The sequence below is a fragment of the Suillus plorans genome (assembly GCF_016647745.1).
Source record: "Suillus plorans strain S12 chromosome Unknown HD556scaffold_1, whole genome shotgun sequence".
Classification (NCBI taxonomy): domain Eukaryota; kingdom Fungi; phylum Basidiomycota; class Agaricomycetes; order Boletales; family Suillaceae; genus Suillus; species Suillus plorans.
The window spans coordinates 1,755,415-1,774,808 of record NW_024537385.1 but is presented as its reverse complement, the minus strand read 5'-3'; the positions used below and the strand labels follow the sequence as shown (position 1 = coordinate 1,774,808).

The 19,394-nt window shown below is 46.0% G+C and overlaps 6 protein-coding genes across 6 annotated transcripts; 4 read left to right on the top strand and 2 right to left on the bottom strand.

Moving 5' to 3' along the window:
- Positions 1 to 36: 36 nt before the first annotated feature.
- On the top strand, positions 37 to 2,470 carry HD556DRAFT_1319390 (uncharacterized protein). The gene is made up of 6 exons (XM_041301284.1): positions 37 to 1,215; positions 1,267 to 1,478; positions 1,526 to 1,672; positions 1,724 to 1,848; positions 1,898 to 2,019; positions 2,068 to 2,470. The coding sequence occupies exons 1-6, from the start codon at positions 451 to 453 to the stop codon at positions 2,320 to 2,322; spliced, it is 1,626 nt and encodes a 541-aa protein (XP_041167979.1). The 5' UTR covers positions 37 to 450; the 3' UTR covers positions 2,323 to 2,470.
- HD556DRAFT_1319387 (phosphoglycerate mutase-like protein) lies at positions 2,469 to 3,800 on the top strand. Its single transcript, XM_041301283.1, has 3 exons — positions 2,469 to 2,889; positions 2,950 to 3,018; positions 3,088 to 3,800. Exons 1-3 carry the CDS (start codon positions 2,698 to 2,700, stop codon positions 3,511 to 3,513), a joined length of 687 nt encoding a protein of 228 aa, XP_041167978.1. The 5' UTR covers positions 2,469 to 2,697; the 3' UTR covers positions 3,514 to 3,800.
- A 66-nt stretch (positions 3,801 to 3,866) lies between these two features.
- Positions 3,867 to 5,584, top strand: HD556DRAFT_1319381 (lactate/malate dehydrogenase). Its single transcript, XM_041301282.1, is given in 10 exon segments — positions 3,867 to 4,030; positions 4,086 to 4,141; positions 4,198 to 4,369; positions 4,386 to 4,388; positions 4,488 to 4,504; positions 4,557 to 4,705; positions 4,756 to 4,879; positions 4,930 to 5,247; positions 5,297 to 5,398; positions 5,452 to 5,584. 10 exon segments carry the CDS (start codon positions 4,003 to 4,005, stop codon positions 5,482 to 5,484), a joined length of 1,002 nt encoding a protein of 333 aa, XP_041167977.1. The 5' UTR covers positions 3,867 to 4,002; the 3' UTR covers positions 5,485 to 5,584.
- Positions 5,585 to 6,087: 503 nt separating this feature from the next.
- Positions 6,088 to 7,816, bottom strand: HD556DRAFT_1319374 (uncharacterized protein). Its single transcript, XM_041301281.1, has 6 exons — positions 7,334 to 7,816; positions 7,175 to 7,281; positions 7,033 to 7,120; positions 6,612 to 6,980; positions 6,479 to 6,558; positions 6,088 to 6,423 (listed from the first exon to the last, which is right to left on the bottom strand). Exons 1-6 carry the CDS (start codon positions 7,607 to 7,609, stop codon positions 6,288 to 6,290), a joined length of 1,056 nt encoding a protein of 351 aa, XP_041167976.1. The 5' UTR covers positions 7,610 to 7,816; the 3' UTR covers positions 6,088 to 6,287.
- Positions 7,817 to 12,036: 4,220 nt separating this feature from the next.
- On the top strand, positions 12,037 to 12,722 carry HD556DRAFT_1453981 (uncharacterized protein; the record flags this gene model as incomplete). The annotated part of the gene is made up of 3 exons (XM_041308094.1): positions 12,037 to 12,179; positions 12,270 to 12,408; positions 12,450 to 12,722. The coding sequence occupies 3 exons, from the start codon at positions 12,037 to 12,039 to the stop codon at positions 12,696 to 12,698; spliced, it is 531 nt and encodes a 176-aa protein (XP_041167975.1). The 3' UTR covers positions 12,699 to 12,722.
- A 4,586-nt stretch (positions 12,723 to 17,308) lies between these two features.
- Positions 17,309 to 17,785, bottom strand: HD556DRAFT_1436037 (uncharacterized protein; the record flags this gene model as incomplete). The annotated part of the gene is made up of 2 exons (XM_041305502.1): positions 17,309 to 17,646; positions 17,731 to 17,785. The coding sequence occupies 2 exons, from the start codon at positions 17,783 to 17,785 to the stop codon at positions 17,309 to 17,311; spliced, it is 393 nt and encodes a 130-aa protein (XP_041167974.1).
- Between the last annotated feature and the right edge of the window lie 1,609 nt (positions 17,786 to 19,394).

Here is a 19,394-nt window from a genome sequence, read left to right as displayed (position 1 = left end):
CAAACTAGGGTTGTACTATCATTGAACCGCCTAGCTGTTGTTTGTACACACCCTCTGACATTCAATATTCGATGTGGTTTTCTCGTAGCGCTTGCTGCATCGAATGAGTCTATATGGTGTCTACTCCCCCGAAGAACAAGCTACCGAGAAAAATCGCATGCCACGGAGCAAGGTGAAGGTCGGCAGGGCCGAACGAACTCTAGTGAAAAGTAAACTTGTGATCGATGTGATCCCTTGATGCGGCGGCTTGTCACATGTCATCGCTCTGGTTCAAGTCTGCGAAGAGAATGGCTGTGAAGAATTTGATCGAAATTGCACTAGTAAAGGTTGGTTCCGTTTTATTTGGAGCCCAATGTGTCATGAACTTGGTGTTACTGACGTCATCTCAATCAGAGCTCCTATAAGTACGTGCTCCCCCATTATCCTTTCTGCTCCTCCTTCAACACAAACATGTACTTCAGACGTTCTGTCTATGTTATTCTCCTCATCGGTTCAGCATACGCATCGAGCTGGTTTGGCTCTGACCCTGAATATGACAAATGGTCTCATTCTGATTTGCACTCCTGGCTTGAAGACCACCACATTAAGGTCCCCTCTCATTTTGATCAGTCTCAGCTTCACGACCTCGTAGCGGCGAACTGGGCTTCTCCCCCTCCTCCACCCCCGTCGTTTGCTGAACAGTCTCGTGCATACGCTGACGCAAGCAGGCAATGGAGCTACGATAGATATACTCGTGCTCAGCACGCATTCCAGGACTTGCAGGAGAATTCCTTCGACACCTGGGACGAGAGCAAATTGAGAGCATTTCTGCTCGAGCATGGTGTGGTAGCACCTTCTGGACCCCGCGAACAGCTTCTTTTGCTTGCTAAACAGAAGCATCGCTCCTATGTCAACGCCGCATCATACTACTCTTCCCTTGCATCTGAAACCGCCACTTCTGCATACTCCGATGCTACAGATACATTATACCACGCGTCTCAAAGCGCGAGCAGCATCGTAGCTCAGGCTACCCATGATGTTGGTCGTGCTTTCGACGACAGCAGGGACTATGTATACTCAGCTTGGGATGATAGCCATCTCAGATCTTGGCTCGAAGATCACGGAGTAGTTGAAGCTAGAAAGGCTAGCACCCATGCTGAGCTCACCAAACTCGCCAACGACTATTGTCGTACAGCTGTAGAGCCAGTATGGAACGTCTGGAGCGACTCGTATGTGGTATGTATATACCTGCTTCAGAGTTGTGGATTCTCTTGACATGTTTTGAAGCGCGAATGGCTGGTTTCGCATAACCTTCTTTCACCTTCCGATACTGCATCACGCTCCACCTTACTTGGGGAGATGAAGAAGTATTATTACTCCTCACCCGACAAGGTTTGGAGTGTTTGGTCTGACAGTGAACTGAAGTCTTGGCTCGTCAAGCATGGTCTCCTCGATAGTGACGCACAAAAGAAACGTGATGAACTGGTAAATATGGTCGAGTCAGTAGTGCGCCTTCATCTTTTGCCAGATCCTAATCACTTTACAGGGACAACTACGCTTCTGCCTCCGATAGTGTATGGGATGCTTGGAACGATTCAGACATTCGTCGATGGCTTTCTCAACACGGATACACTGATGATAGAAACTTTGCGCAAAAAAAGCGTGATGAGTTGGTGAGCTTGATCGATAAGCAGTGCGTACCATTCCTCCGACGCGCTTTGATATGTGTTGACATCCTATTTAGATATAACGACGTTTCTGCGCGCACTGCTGCATATCTCGTGTGGCCGGATGCTCGGTTACGTGCTTACCTTCGCGAGCGTGGTGTCAGCGAAGCTGCACTCCCCACGAATAGACCCGGGTTATTGCGTACGTGTCTAGATTTTCATCTGCTCTATTTGGTATTCATATATTGCAGAGGAGACTCGCATCCGCTGGGTCCAGACATCTAACCGTGCTGAGACAATCTTCACAAAGCTGAATGAGATCATTAACAGTGGCGTTGGCGCGGTGGAGGATAGATTGGCCAGAATTCTCGAGGTTGGTTTACGTGCGACTGTTTCCTCGTTCGAACTGACTCTTCATTAGCTCCTAAGTGGCCATTTGCACTACGCCTCCGAGAAGACTAGTGATGCCCGTGCTTACGCGGAGGATAAGAAAGATAGCGCGTGGCATTGGTGCTCTCAGAAGGGCGATCATGATGCGAAAGGCAAGGATGGCGATTATGCTGAGTGTGCAAAGAGGAAGGTACAGGAACAAGGATTTGATGAGAAGGTGAAAGGCGCTGCCGAAAGCATTAAATGGGGCGGGGAGAAGACGAAAAGCGCCGGCGATGAGCTCTAGACAAGCGAAGTACGTTAACTGTCAAAATCCTTTTCCACATATGCATTCAAGACAGTACCTATGTAATAATTCTGTAACATTGTATATAGTGTTGTATTTTTCTAAATGAATCTCCAGTCTCCCGCTGTCGTGGCTTTCACCAGATAGGGGTGCTATACATATCAGGAATAAGCAGATGTTTGATGCTATTTGGTGAGATAAGAAATTCACTCAGCATGATTATTTTTGACTTTCAACTTGTCGCAAATCGTAGGAATATGTTGGGGTGATGCGTTGATAGGATGTTTCCGGTGCCGGTGAGACCATATTACGTTCGTATCTGTGCCCCTGCGTTGTTTGCCAACCTTGCCCTCTTTCACCCCCACTAGGCCAATCATGACGGTAATCGCTCGTTTATATGTGATCCGACACGGGGAGACCGAGTGGAACCGTGCAAGAATTATCCAAGGTCAAGCTGATTCCCAGCTCAATGATCTAGGAGAAACTCAGGCCGCTATGACTGGAGAAGCGTTGAAGGCGATCCATTTCGACAAAGCTTTCACGAGCGATCTTTCAAGAGCTTCCAAGGTACGTTTCTTGAGAGGCACTAAAATTGATCAAATCTAAAATGTACTATGTTGATTGCAGACGGCTGAGATAATTCTGCAGCATCATTCCGATGTCATTTTGGTGAAAGATCAAGATCTGAGAGAGAGGGTAAGTTATGCGTTTGTAACTCCCTGGCAGTGATCCTGAGACTCACCATTATGTGGGGTCGCCTCAAAGTTCATGGGGAAGTTACAAGGAACCAAGGGACCAACGAAACCAAGTGAACCTTCTCTTGAACCCATCGAAGCCATGGTCGAGCGATCCGCCGGGTGGTATAATCGCGAGATTGTTCCATACATCTCATCACTTGCCGATAATCCTGACGGAAGATGTCGAAACATTCTGGTTACATCGCATGGATGGCTTATAAAATCATTTTTCAAGTTCATGATAGCGACTGGGGTGTTGGAGTGCACCGAAGATCTGTTAGAAGCTTCACCGAGAATACCTAATGCTAGTTTATCGGTGGTGGAATATAGCACGATTGGATCTGGATCAGAACAGAGGATTGGGTCTACTGTTGTCCGGTACGGAGATGCCTCACATCTAACCGGGACCCAAATTCTGCAGGACAATGCAGATATGGATGCACTTAAATCGTGATTTACCATAGCTTTGTTACACATACCAACCTAGATGATGTATCGTTCTTTTCGTTTTTCAGCTTGACCTCGAGACTGTTAATGTTCGCGAAGGTGGTGTCCACGGTATCCAGGATGTCCTACTTTGTGGTGGTTCAACATCTGCGCACGTCCTATGAGAACGTCTTTTGCTACAGCTACTACATAAGAGGGAAAATGTAGTGATGCTGGGAGGAGTCTCGGAGGACTTGGAGGCGAGAAATAGCATTAACTTCAGTCTTTTATATGTTCCTAGTGCTTTGCTTGCAGTACACTGCAGTATCCAATCGCATGCTGAGATTTACCTTGTCTATTTCAAATTGATCATAAGCATATCCTTTTCGAGCTAGGTCCTGCATGAAATTGCTATATTACATGGATAATTCTTAGTTACCTCTCTTTCGATATCTCTACGGACCTCTGGCGGCGCTTGAACTCTTTCACAGTTCACTCTTCCACACCCTCAAACATCATGAAAGCTGTCGTTCTCGGTGCTGCAGGTATCGTAGTGCCTCCCTATCTACGCGATCGCTTAGATCCCTTAATTATCTATAGGTGGTATCGGCCAGCCGTTATCGCTTCTCCTAAAGGCCAACCCTGCTGTGACAGAGGTAAAGTGTTCGAGACACGCATCCAGCTCAGATGATGACTTATATATCTTATGCAGCTTGCTCTTTATGATATTGTGAACTCTCCTGGAGTAGCCGTGGACCTTTCTCATATTGCTACCCCTGCCAAAGTCGAAGGATTCCTACCTCCCGATGATGGTCTCAAGAAAGCACTGACTGGTGCTAATGTCGTCGTGATCCCTGCTGGTATTCCCAGAAAGCCTGGTGTGAGTTCTGGTGCACAAACCTCAAATCAAACAATAGCTCACGAGATTTCTTAGATGACTCGGTCGGTGTTGCTATTCGGGCTATTATGTATTAAAGTTACTGATTTTTATGGCGCCATGTAGTGATGATTTGTTCAAGGTTAGCTTACTCGGCTACATTCGGTAGTCTAACCCCACTTATGCACTCATAGATCAATGCTGGCATCGTCCGCGACCTCGCCACTGGCATTGCTACTACGGCCCCGAAGGCCTTTGTCCTTGTTATCTCCAACCCAGTTAACTCCACAGTCCCTATCGTTGCGGAGGTCTTCAAGAAGCATGGTGTCTTTGATCCTAAGAGGTAAGACCGTGATATCAACAGTATGACCGGCATTAATAGGACGTAATCAGGATTTTCGGTGTAACAACGCTGGATGTCGTTCGCGCTTCGACTTTTGTCTCTGAAGTTCTTGGTGATCGTTCGTTATCGTTGTCAGTATCAGTTCCCGTGGTCGGTGGTCACAGTGGCGTTACTGTCAGTTATGCTCTCGAATACTCATTCAGAAGTGACTAACATGACATCAGATTGTTCCCCTGCTCTCTCAATCTTCCCACCCTCTGCCAGCATCCCTTGACGCCGCCGCCGTTGATGTCCTCATCAACCGCATCCAATTTGGTGGAGACGAGGTTGTCAAGGCGAAGGACGGTGCTGGCTCAGCAACTCTTTCCATGGCTTACGCCGGTGCTGAGTTTGCCGGGAAAGTGATCCGTGCCGTAAATGGCGAAAAGGGAATCGTCACCCCGACATTTGTCAACCTTGCTTCAGACAAGACGGGTGGTGAAGCCCTCAGGAAGGAAATTGGAGAGGACCTAGATTATTTCTCTGCTCCAGTCGAACTCGGTGTAGGTTAACACAATCGCGCTATATGTCTTGACGCTGATGATGTCCCAGGTTGATGGTGTCACCAAGATCCATGGTCTCGGTAAGATCACCCCTGCTGAGAAAGCGCTTGTCGATGCTGCTCTTCCTGAGCTCTCTGCTAACATCGCGAAGGTCTGTTTTTTTCTTGTCCGATTCAACCTCACCTAACGATATCGAAATTCCAGGGTGTCGCCTTCGTCGAGGCTCCCAAACTCTAACTTATACTGCAGTGACGCTTGAGAAGTTAACTTGTATAAAATATTGTACAAATAACAGGATTTGTAGAAGGTATAGAATGAAACATAGGAATTACTCGCATGTGATCGTGGACTGAAACTATCGGCCAGACCAAACAAGTTCTAAGTCAAGTCACTATAGTCGACAATTCATCAATTTGTCTACAGTCTGTCTGGGGGAACAATAGGCCATGGCCCGACATGCATGACTGGTCCAAGGGCATATCAGCCTCTTTTTGAACGGCCTGTCGGAGTGCGACCACCAGTCGCACGATTCAACTTATTATACGGACGAGGCAGAGCAGCTGCAACAACATCTCGATATAACCCGAGACAATGCACAAACAAGATACAGAGCAAATACAGAGGGTGAGAAACGTTTGACAAAAAGGAGGCAACGAGCAAACAACACCTCAACGCCTCATCAGGTGCGGCATCCAACTCGGCCCGACGTAAGCAACAGCACAGTACAATAAATTTCACAGAATCGTGTGAGTTCACTATTACATGAAGATTTCTGGGTCCAGGGTGGGTCAGAGATCCAGGTGGGAAATCAGGCGAATCAGATCAAGTTGGGTGCAGAGGAAAAAATACAGTGTGTTCCTCAGGCTCCTCCACTAATGTGGGAGTCGGGGATGGCTTGGAGAGCGAGTGGATGTTTATCATTCAAAATCAACGAAGGTAAGGTATTAATATGACAAAATGTCATCTGGAAAGACAGGATATCGAAATATTCGAAATAAATAGGTCAGAGTCCGGATCAGATACTGAGAACTCGATTTCCCCTAACAAGTTGGATGATATCCACTAGTGGCGGCAAAGGAGAGATAATCCGCTAGGTTGTCATACGGGATAGTGCGTGTATCGCAGAAACCGGTCCATGCGCTGATAATACCCCAGAACTCAATGACATAGTCAGTGCTTGAAAACGAAAACATATTCATAGTCATTCTTCAGAGATCTCGTGATAACTCACGAGGTTGGATACGGCCCATCATTATCGGTTTTCTCGGGCGTCCCTGTCAAAGTTCCATCGAGGGATTTCCATGTGCCTGTCTGTTGATATGAAAGCTCGTCAAGTTATCAACACAGCTCAAATGATAACTTACCAAGCCCTCGTAATATGCATCGATCACGTTTTGTTGAGTCATTGATGCTGCTCCACCCGTCATATTATAGAACACTGCTTCAGAAAGCTTCGCCTCTTGAGCAGTAGTGGGCATTGGAGAGGTATAATACGGGTATACATGTTGCAGTAGGACATCAGTGTTGCTCCACGCATAGCAGAAGCTCGCGAGAACGCAGTATTCATTCTGGAAGAGACCCTGGTTCACCCAAAGTTGACACTGAGTAGCCATTTCGGTGCATGAACCATTGTCTGTTATTGGTTGAGGGGCGCATGGGATGGTTGGCGCTGTTGCGTTACACGATGCCACTGCGGGACACACTCCAGGGACAGATGCATACTCAAGCCAGTCCTGGAAAACATGTAAGGAGACATATTATTGTCCAAAAACAACGAGTACGCACAGCGAGGTTTGCATAAGGAATGTTTTCAGTGGCGCAGAACCCGGTCCAAGCAGCGATGGTCGACCATTGACCAGTAATGTAAGCGATGCTGCAAATAAAATTGTTAAGAATTCGAACCCCGATATATTGTAGGAAGATTTACTCGTCAGGGTAGGAGCCGCCAGGAGTGATGGAAATCTGATGATAATACGCATTGATGTAGTTTTGTTGGGTCATGTACGAATTCCCATTTGTTATGGCATAGAAAACCTATAGTACCACCAGATCAGCAAAGAACACAAATATCAAGCTTTATTCGGACAGATTCAGTCAGCCGGGGTTGAGTCGCAGGCGCCCCGGATGCGCTGAGGATTTGTGCAGGGCTCTCCGTACATGCAGTTAGGAGGAAACACGACGTGTAGTTATAAAAGTTGCTGAGATCAACTGTGGTCGCATTACAGCTGTTTTCGAGCGAGAAGCATGATTTCAAGGCGGAGGCTAGTCCACTGCTGATACCCTGCCTTGGAATGAGTGACGAGGGAGCGGCAGTAACGAGGCCTATGAGAGCAAGGTAAAGAATGGATATTAATGTGTTCATGTTTACTAGGCAGAGACACTAAGAGGAAGGACAGACAGGATCACAAAGATACCAGACAAACCGGCGAACCTCAAAATACTTATAGGTAAGAGATCGGCTGAAATGAAGTTCATACCACATATCTCTGTGCTTGGGGTGAGTTGTTGACCCGATTACCCGCATTCAAATGTCATCACGGACGGAAACCTGCGGAAGCGGGAATGACTAGACACACGATGGTCATGTAACCACGTCGGACGCGACTGCAGGACACCCGCAATTTTGCGTTGCGATGCAACATCCTGACTCCTGTGAAAAGTCAGTCGTGGTGGACGGTCTTGAGGGATGCGTGGCACATCACGATCTGTGTCCTAGTTTGCATAGCACAAAGTCCGCATGACTCGATCTCGTGAAGAGATTCAGCGCTTGCAGCGAGGAATGACAAGTCGGTTAGAGCAGATGTTTTGAATAACTCTTGCCTCTCAAGTCCATCGAGTTATGTGAAGTTCGTCAAACGTTCGACGTTCGTTGGCATATATGGAGCAAGAACTTCAGACAAATGTAGTTCAAATGAAAGCTTCAAATTGAACTCGGTCACTACACGCTGTTAACACGGTGTAACGGAACGAAATTAATTTTGCCCGACACATCGAATTCAAAAAGATAGTCACCGTTGTTCTTTTCAGCGTTACGAGCAAGGCAATATATAGCTTGGCAAAAGCACACGCCAAGAAACCAAGAATCATGCCCAGTGAAAACCCACTATGGCATGCTACGATGGGATCTGTTTATTTTCTGTTTGTAACGTCGCTGATGGGGTGAAATAATGAAAAGCAAATTGTAGTCACATTGCTTTGTGTTGTTTGTTGTGTTACTCAGGCTCGTATCGTTTTTGCGTCGTATCTTACACAGCAAGACAGTTGGATGCACCTGGGGTTAGCCTACAATACAGTTGCGGACAGACAAACTCGACAATTCTGGACATGCTCAAAGAATGATTTTTCCTGCTGCCACAAATAATCGGAAACCAAGCACCTGGTTTGCGCGAGCAGATTTTTAATAAAACCTCAAGAAACCACCATATAAGGGTTTCGGAGGCTAAAAATTTGGCCGACCCTAAAATTCATGAAAAATATGCCAATCCCTTCCTTTTGATGTCCTGAACATGTTTCTGTTAAAATATCAACAGAATCTTTAAAAAAACAAAGAGTCATTTCAGCGCTAGAGAACATCAAGTATTAATGCAATTGCCTCCGGTATGCCCCAAAATGTTATTTTTCCCTTTCTATAATTTACTTTCAACTGCAAAGAGGTGAAATAAAGCTGTACACAGATGATTCTGACCAAATCCTGGTGCAGAGGGCACCTTGGGCCCACTCTTGGATGTCCTCAATCCCCCAAAGGGGTATACAACATTGCTCAAATCGCTCAAAAATTTGGCCAACCAAAACCTCATGGGAAAACTTCTGGAGCAGTGTTTTTGGACATATTGGCTCCCTTAGTTCAAATCTGGCCTTGGTTTGGTTCCAAAAAATTACCTTGAGCGGCTATGAAAATTGTCAAGTTTGTCTGTCTGCAACTGTAGTTGTAAATAGGATAATTTCAGACTCAACCACAGTGCAAAAAGGACCCGTGCGCCTCCGTACTATTGAATCTGAAGTGCGACGTTTGTTGTGACACTCAAGTTTGGTTTATCGTGGTGTTTGTCCCACGGGAAATGTAGTTTGAACCTGAGGACATCCTCAACTTTAGCCGCCGGTTGCAATGTTATTTGATAATACTAGCGAAGGCTCAGTATAGTTGCAGGAACAAAATACTAAATTGTCAGTACCTAGCGAAGGCTAGTGTACAAGTCAGTACAAGATGTAGATACGACGAGTGCGATGCATGCCTCAGTATAGTTGCGGGAACAAAATACTGAGGTGCAATCAAAAGACGAGCACGATACAAATATCTGCGAGGATGCTTAGGTAATGAGTCCAGAGGATTAATGTGCGGAGAAGAGAAGATGAGAAGCACTAAATAATGCATGGTATGATGGTGCAAGATAACAAGATAAAGCAAGAGAAGTAAGTGACTCAACATATCAAGCTCTCGATGCTAACACACCCCCTCACCGAGGTACCAGCTGCAACTCGGTGGACTGCTTGAGGAACAATGGATGTGGGAGGGGTTTGGTCAGGATGTTGGCGATGTTCCTATGGGAAGCTAACCAGAGAGCAAAGAAAAGGCCCTTTTCAATGTACTCGTGAATAAAGTGACAGCAAATGTCGATATGTTTTGAGCGAATATGATTCTTAGCTTCCTTTGATAGCGAGATGGCACTGGTGTTATCCATGTAAAGGATGATTGGGAGGATAAATGGTACTTGAAGTTCGGTGAACAGCGACTTGAGCCAGATACCTTCCTGCAAGGTGTGAGTGACCGCCATATATTCCACTTCGGTGGAGGAGAGAGAATGTGTCATTTGCTTTTTCGACACATGTGCAATAAGGCCTCCTGCAAAGAACTAAAGGCTAGAACAGAGTCTCAGCGGACAGTTAGAAACAGCGCTAATATTATATATACCTAGAATGGAGTCTAGGGTACAAGTTATCAAGGATGAGTACAAGTAACTAGTCAATACATACCTCAGCGGACAGTTAGAAACAGCGCTGAGGTGAAAGTACGATGGGGACTGCATATAAGTACCAAGAGTCCACGAGAAGTGCAAGAAGGCAAGATAACTACCAGTGACAACATTGCTGGTAGGGAAACAGTGTGGTGTGGAAGGTGATAAGAACGATAAGTATGATAACGACACGGAAAAGGAAAAGAAGCTCGGAGGTTAATCCTCCGGAGCTGGTAGCATGCATCCATACTTCTGGACTGCGTGTATCTCCTTCTCTTCTTCCAACAAGAACCACACGTATCCGGAGATGGAGAGATGGTCATTGGGTGAACCTGCCAAATCAGCATCACAATAGCCATGCAGCCCTTCATCAGCATGTGCACCCCCATAATGAGAACGTAAGTTTACAGTTCCACTGATGTAGCAGAGGAGTCGCTTAGCGGCGGCATAAAAGCGAGGTGAAGGCTGAGTGCAGTGTTGGGCTAGTGCGTTGACGGCGAATGCGATGTCTGCGCATGTACAAACAGCTAGGTAGAGCAGTTCACCTACTATCTTACGAAAGCAAGTGAGAAGATTGGGGATCTTGTCATAAGTGTCCATGTCGCGTCCGAAGGGGTTCTTTGGGTCTAGAGGAAGTTGTACAGGGTGGCAGTCGAGGAGATCATATTCATCAAGGAGGTATGTAATATACTCTCCTTGATGCATCCATAAGTCACGGGAGGCATGATGGCGTTTGAACTGGATTCCTAGGAATTTTTGAATGGGACCTAAGTCTTTGATCCCAAAGCATTGAGCTATGTGTCCATTGACGTAGGTGAGGAAAGGCTTGGAGTTTGAGGTCCCCATTCCGTCGTCAATGTGCCAACCGACGATGCAGAAGATGTGACTGGTAGAGCTGGAAGTTTTGTCGTAAATGAAGATGGCATGATCAACTGCACAACGAGTGAAGCCGATGTAGAGACTCATGCCTCACATTGTGTGATATGGCAGTTTTCACTAGGGAGTACATGGCATGAACTTGTAGCATCACTCTGCATGCTATCCGCAGCTATTCCTATATGAGGTGCAGCTTTCCCGCGCAACGCGCAACATGCGCGCACACTCCCGCGCTTCACGATGTATATGCGCGCACGCTTTCCCGCGCTTGAGCGCCCTATAGTGCCAGCCATCCAGAAGCATCCATCCACTGTCCACCAAGCTCTCTAGTGCGTATATTTCCATTTCTCTTATTTGCATATCATTCCACCTTTATTTTTATCATGGACCCTTACTTACATATATCTTTACATACCTTACTCGCTAGCGCTTCGGCTCCGCATGACAGCACTTAGGCGCCATACATAAGCGCCAGTAGTACATACCAGAGAGGAGTTTAGCAACCCCCATGTTCACACTACACAACTGAGCTTAGTTGGAATCACTCCCTAGAAAGTAGCACTATCATCTCATTTCTCTATATACATGCGTGCACTTTCCCGCGCCTCGCGCGCGCCTGCGCTTTCCCGCGCTTTGCATCAGCCAACCAGTAGCGCCTTCAGCGCCTACTTCTAGATCCTTGCTGCACTCGCTTCCCCTTTAGGGTCGAACGCACTTGTCATCTCAAGTATAGCAGACTAGGCAACGCGCGACCTTACAACATTTATAGATACAGTCAGGAGCATCATTTGTTCCTCTCAGTATCGTTGAACCTTCACCGAGTTCTGTCATCACTGCGCGTCCTTGCTCGTACCACTCCATAGTGGACTGCTTTAGTCCGTAGATCGTCCGAAGCATGAGCCATACCATTAGAGCCCAGTCTCCTTCCTCGAAGCCCTTAGGCTGACACATGTAAATAGTGATGTTCCGGCCCGGCTTGGCCCAAAAGCCGTGGCTTTGGCCTGCAAAAAATCCAGGCCGGGCCAAAGCCGCCAATGACGGCTGGCTTTGGCCCGGCTCTGGCCTGAGCCGCGGCTCGAGTAGTGAATTCATGGTCCTGACAAAGTGAGTATGAGCAGGTTGCTGTTCAACCGGGATTCAACCATATGACATACCTGCACATCTTAGAATGTAGTTTTGTCCTGCATGCGGCAGCCTGAGCGGCACGTCACGACAGCGAGTCATGTTTCTGCTTCCAGCCCCCCATCCAGAGTCGAGTCTACATGCGCGAATATACATCGCCCGTACTGACGAAAACACCACTTGTAGCGAGGAGGACAGTTGCCTTTTTGAAGTATATCAGTGTCATCTTGAGCTCGCGCAAAATGAACACAGATGTGCAAAAACCGAGCCCATCAGGAAGAACTAGCAGGGCACATCAAAGACTTAGTAACTCAAGTGAAACATGAACAGGAAGCTTGGGAGAGTCTTGAGCGCTCCTTCAACGATGTCGAGAAGATGCATGAGTCTGAGCTCCGACGCGAACACCGTGCACTCGAAGACAAAGAATCCGCACTTTCGGGATATGGAACAACGGTCCAATCAACTAGAGTAATAATTACGATTCGGCGTGACAGGGAATGAAAATGAGGAATGTTTAGATTCGTGGGGTAATGTGAGTTTCAGGTCCGTAAGGTCTAGTGTCCGCGCTGCCGCTGTCCGTGGAGAACATTATAATGTCCAGGCTAGATCACAACGTCCGAAAAGTACTAGGTGTCTGTGAGGGGTCATAATGAACATGAGCATAACTCAAAAAGATACTCACGCCAATGATGGGATCGAGGTACTCGTAATCTGTATCAGCAATACGAAAACCTTTTCTATATATGATCATAATATCAGCATATATGACAATATCTATGGCTCACCAGTCATCTGATGCATATGATCAGCTAGTTGGTATAGTTAAGAGACATGAAGCACAATATTAATGGAAGTGATTGAAAAGCTAAAACAAGACGAGATAGAAGCCAGATTCTTGGGGCGCTGCAAGCCTCAGGCACAGTTCCAAAAGCCGCAGCCCAAGCCGGCGGCTTCGGCTTTTCATAATGTCAGGCCAGGCCAAAGCCGCCACCAGGCCGTGACTTTGGCCCGGCTTGGCTTGGCCTATTCAGGCCCGGCTTGGCCTGGCCCACGGCCTGAAGCCGGGCCGTGCACATCACTACATGTAAATTTCCTCCTTCAGGATTTCCCATAAGAATGCACGCCATGCATCAAACGTGTCGAGCTCCCAGTCATGGCGGCATGCGAGTGCTGCAATGAGGCGAACTGAAGCCGTCTTGATCACTGGAGCGAAGGTTGCACTGTAGTTGACACCGGGAACTTGGGAAAATCCTTGAGTGACCAGTCGAGCCTTCTGGATAGGACCTCCTTTATTGTCCTCTTTAAACTCTAAGACCCAGTGATTTCCTATCGCTTTGCGCCCCTCAGGTAACTTCGTCATCTTGTAAACACCCATTTCCTTCATGGTGGCAAGCCACCTGTTCATGGCAGGGTGATGCATAACCATGGCTAACTACAGGTATTTTGGTTATGCATGGCTGTTGCTAATTCCCAGACCCACATATTTTATGTATAATGGTGCCTGCACCTCATTGATCCTTCCCACAATATTTCCACACCTCATAGCTTCGCATTTTTGGCCACCTGCCGTGGGAATTACCCCACAACACCCAAAACATTACCCAATATGTTATACCCCACAATTTCAATTATTCCCACACCCTCCCCACTTCACTGCAGCTTCACCACCACACTACAACAGGTCCCCCTTTATATACAAGTAGTTTAGTATATATGTGTACAATATAATATAATAGACTGCTTTCTTTGTTTGTTTGTGTCACTGCTCCTCCTCCAGGAGCAATTCAACATAGGGTAGGGTACAGAACACTTTCGCATTTTTGCCCCTTTGGTGGGGAAGTGTTCTATTATATTCAGAACATGTTTAGGAGTATATATAAAGATATTCCCATCTTTATTTGACCCCCTGAAGCACCCTACATCAATAGATATAGCACATATGCAAGAAAACACAAAATATGTTCCCATTTAATTGTTTCTGGGTGGACAGACTTGAAAAAATGATTCCCAGAATCTATTAAACAATAGTAACAATGTATCAGAAGTCCAGGACCATAGGACAAGACCTTGTTGTGTGGTGCATCCCCCCTCTCCTGGTGGTTCACCCCCTGTGAAATTTTTTCCTGAAGGACCGGACCTCAATTGAGGTGAGGGCTCTATTTCTATGTACACTTGGAGTAGATACATCATATAGCTGGCCCAGGACACACATAGGATCTTGCTACAGGAACAAAAACATAGAAAATCCCACTTTTGATACTTTTGATGTTTTTGAGTGCCTTACTCTTGCATAAATAATCCAGCCTGATCATATATCATTAGCATAGCATATATACTTGCTCTATATGACACAGATCAGCTCAAAATAGGCTGAAGATTTGGCTAGTGTGGATGCTTGCTATTTCTACTGATAAGGAGCCTATACTTTCAAAACATCAAAATTTAATAATCAGACACCTGGAGTAGATTTCAAATATATTCAGTATCATATGTCTACATTTACAAAACAATCTATCAAGAATTGAGTGCTGAGGAAGTGAAATAGATAAGAAATTGAGTGTGGGAAAGTTCAAAGACCCAAAACATCGAAAATGGAGTAGTAGGACTTTAATACTGAGTCAACTCAGATATACACCACATCTCTTCCACCACCCTCCAACCTCAGGGCAGTATGTGATATAGGTTCTTTAGTAGTCTACCATGTATCCTACATATTTTCAATGAAATATCTGACCTGTACCATATATAAATGTGATTTTGTGTACAAAGATGTCAATTGTCACTTTCACACATATGTCATTTTACTTGTCATTCAGTCAGTCCTTCATAGATCTTTCTAAAACTTCAGATTCATTATCAGGGACATATAAGAGAGGTATTACAGGTCTCTGATTATTTATCACAGGCTTGATTACTATGTAGGATTCTTATCAGTAGAAATACCCCCTGTACATCAGATATCATATTTGCACCATATGTGGGGCTGATCCTTGGCATATAACATATGTGGGAATGTACTACTGATTATATATGAGCAGAACTGGTCATTTATGTAAGAGTAAGGCACTCAAAAACATCAAAAGTATCAAAAGTGGGATTTTCTATGTTTTTGTTCCTGTAGCAAGATCCTATGTGTGTCCTGGGCCAGCTATATGATGTATCTACTCCAAGTGTACATAGAAATAGAGCCCTCACCTCAATTGAGGTCCGGTCCTTCAGGAAAAAATTTCACAGGGGGTGAACCACCAGGAGAGGGGGGATGCACCACACAACAAGGTCTTGTCCTATGGTCCTGGACTTCTGATACATTGTTACTATTGTTTAATAGATTCTGGGAATCATTTTTTCAAGTCTGTCCACCCAGAAACAATTAAATGGGAACATATTTTGTGTTTTCTTGCATATGTGCTATATCTATTGATGTAGGGTGCTTCAGGGGGTCAAATAAAGATGGGAATATCTTTATATATACTCCTAAACATGTTCTGAATATAATAGAACACTTCCCCACCAAAGGGGCAAAAATGCGAAAGTGTTCTGTACCCTACCCTATGTTGAATTGCTCCTGGAGGAGGAGCAGTGACACAAACAAACAAAGAAAGCAGTCTATTATATTATATTGTACACATATATACTAAACTACTTGTATATAAAGGGGGACCTGTTGTAGTGTGGTGGTGAAGCTGCAGTGAAGTGGGGAGGGTGTGGGAATAATTGAAATTGTGGGGTATAACATATTGGGTAATGTTTTGGGTGTTGTGGGGTAATTCCCACGGCAGGTGGCCAAAAATGCGAAGCTATGAGGTGTGGAAATATTGTGGGAAGGATCAATGAGGTGCAGGCACCATTATGCATAAAATACATGGGTCTGGGAATTAGCAACAGCCATGCATAACCAAAATACCTGTAGTTAGCCATGGTTATGCATAAATATGACAGCATAGCCTGGGTAAGCTCGGCCTTCATGGCCGCAAGCCAGTGCACGTGATCTGACTGTTTCATTGCTTCTTCGTAGGTTGCAGGGGGGATTGACATGTCGTAGTCTGGATTGAGTGGGTCTCATTTACAATTGCTGCACAGCGCGATGTAGAGACTGATATCTCTGTGGGCTTGCAGGGATCTAAATTCCCATCGTCTCTATCACTTCCTAATATAGCGTGACTCATATCTCATCATGCGCACTTGAGCACTCCATCGGCCGCTTGCGCGCACAAGCGCTTCAGTCGCGCATCCTCGGTTCCATCGCTCGTCCTCCGTCCATCCATTCCATGTCCGTTCGGTTCGTTGGTGCGTATTACCCTTCTATTTCCAATTATCCTGACATATCTCCGGCGCTTATGGCCATATCTCGTATCCACTTCACTTCTCGGTTCGCTTTAGCGCTTGACAGCGCTTAGTACTACTTAGTATATATATACGCGCCTAAACTGTGTAATGATTATCTTTCTGCCCGCATATCGTTGGACTCTAAGTCTAAGTTTCCCTCACATCTCTTAAATATCTGAAGTACAATAGGAGCGCCCGCCGCCGTACATTACTAGAAACTCTGCCAATTAGTTTTCTGACTCATTAAGAGTCGCTGCGCTCCACCACCTGCACGCACGCACCGCTTCCGCTTAGCGTGTGCTTCCATTATAAGTTGCGCGTCGTCGCTTATTGTCGGCCGTCGTCACTCATCGGCGCTTTACGTCACTTCCGCTCGCTCGCGCGCCTTACCAGGCTTGACCAAGCGCCCGGTGAAGGTACAACAATTCAGAGAGTGAGTCTGAACAATGTCGGGTCTTGCAGAACCTAGCTGCTATTTGACCCTAAAGGGTTTCTGGACCAGGCTCAAGGCTCAGAGGAGAGGAAATATCATGAAAAACTGCTTAGTACTCTGACTCCTACTGGTAACTGGTGAAAAGATAACTTGCTTATGTAAGCTACAAAAGTGCCAACATAAGGTAAGGTAAAAACAGTCTCTACAAACCCAGCCAGAAATGAATCCCTACACCGGTCCAGTGTTTCCCTCCACATATACACTTAGAGGAACCTTCTCAGTAGCAATCCCCTTGGGCCGACGTATATCTTGCTCATCGAGGACTACTCGAGTATATCTCACACCACTCATATTACCACACTTCCCATTCCTCTTCTACAGCGACATTGACTTGTTCCTCGATGCAGGCATTGGCCATGACTTCTGGCACATCAACATTTGGCTCGACATCTACGAGGTCTTGACCACCATCACCGCCAGGAGTTGGACTAGTCACCCCCTCACCGAAAGGAGGCGACACCCCCTTGGTCTGTGCCACACGTTCTGCACACATGTTTCGCAGGCTCTCAAGACACATCTTCGAGGACACAATCTCATCAGCATACGCTTGGCCGCCCACAGTGTGGACCCAAGAGCGGGCAGAACAATGACGTGGGACACTGCCTAACAGAGGAACATTGTGGGTACCTGCTACACCAGACAAAGTGAAAGAAGTCAGCACATATAAGACTAAGCTGAAAGAATGGTGCACAGGCTAGGCCATAATGAAGCAACAGATAGCGGGGACAATCCCTGACTCTCTGTTCATCCAAATCAAAAACTTAGACATGGCAAAGGAGATCTTTATGCACCTTTTGAACCTGTTTGAGCAGTGCTTGTACATAGTGTCTGTGGAGCTATTGCAAAAGCTCCAAGACCAGAAATGTACTGAAAAGGGGAACATCAGAGAGCATTTCAACAGAATGTGAACAATAAAAGAACAATTAGCCTCGCTAGGACACACACCTACTGACAAGAGCTTTGCTGCAATGATCATGAGCTTGTTGCCAAGCAGTTACAACCCCCATCTATTGGCGCTAACAGTGTCTGCCAAAGTCTCCAGCGCTAAACTCACCTCTGACACATTGATGTTGACTATCATCGACAAGTACAATCATTGAGCATCCAAGTCGAGAAAGACCAGATCCTCCAATGAGGATGCTGCTTACAATACAAACCCAGGTCAGTGTACTCGACGAATCAAAGGAAATTGCCATAATTGCAGCAAATATGGGCACATGCAAAAAGACTGCAGAGGTTCTGGAGGTGGAGGAGCAGGAGGCAAAGGGCAAAGATAAGAAGCCTGAGACTGCAGCTAGCGCCAAAGAAAAGGACAAAGATGAAGAACCTGAGGGTGTCTGGTTAGCACACAAAGCCGCTGGAACAAACAAGCAGACCACATACACTTACTTGATACTGACGAGCTCAAGCCAACATCGAGAACAATGAATCAAATTGTTTGACTCAGGTGCGTCATGACATGTGTCGTTGTACTGCGACCTGTTCCAAGAGTTCGTCAATATAGCTCCAAAACTGATAACAACTGCAGACAAACATACCTTTGAAGCAACCGGGAAAGGCAACATCATGATCTCATTGCCGAATGGCAGCTTGAGCACACATGTACTACTCAAGGATGTCCTATATGCGCCAAAAATGGGTGTAACTCTCATTTCTATCAGCCGCCTAGCTGCAGTGGGATGTGTCACATTGTTCCAGGAGAGTGTCTGTAAGATCTTCGATGACAAAAGGAAGCTGTTGGGGGAAATTCTGGTTAACAAAGGCCTATACTGTATAAGAGGTCCTAAAAGACCATTCACAGGAGCAGCAAAGACAAACAAAGTACTCATCATGGGAGATGCTTATGCTATACTAGGTCATATCACTCCAGACAGCATCAAATGAATGCTAAAGGAAGGCACCATTACTGAACTCACCATAGACCCCTCAGACTCTATGTTGGAGAAATGCAACTCATGCAAGTATGCAAAGGCCACCCGAAAGCCTATCAGCAAAGTTCGTTGTAGAGACTTGCACGTCTCTATGCTAAATATGCAGCCCTTTACCCACATAATCCCCTATACATTCCAGCTCTTATGCATAGGATCAGTCTTGCGTGCGCCTTACTGGCACTCGTGCTTCATGTGCCTCACCCTAGGTCTTTGCGCTCCTGTCTATCTGTCTGTCCTACGTCCTCGCTGATTTACTGGTGCATTATTCTTATCGATCTTATTGAATTGACGTATTCTCAGTCCAATCTCTGCGCTTACATACAGAACACCTATCTTAGGCTTTAATATATATTTAGTGTTGATATAGTTACTTGGTTCGGTACCGTGCTCGGATGCACCACATAGCGTAATTCTCGGGCGCAATGGAGGGTTTTTTAGGACTAGGGT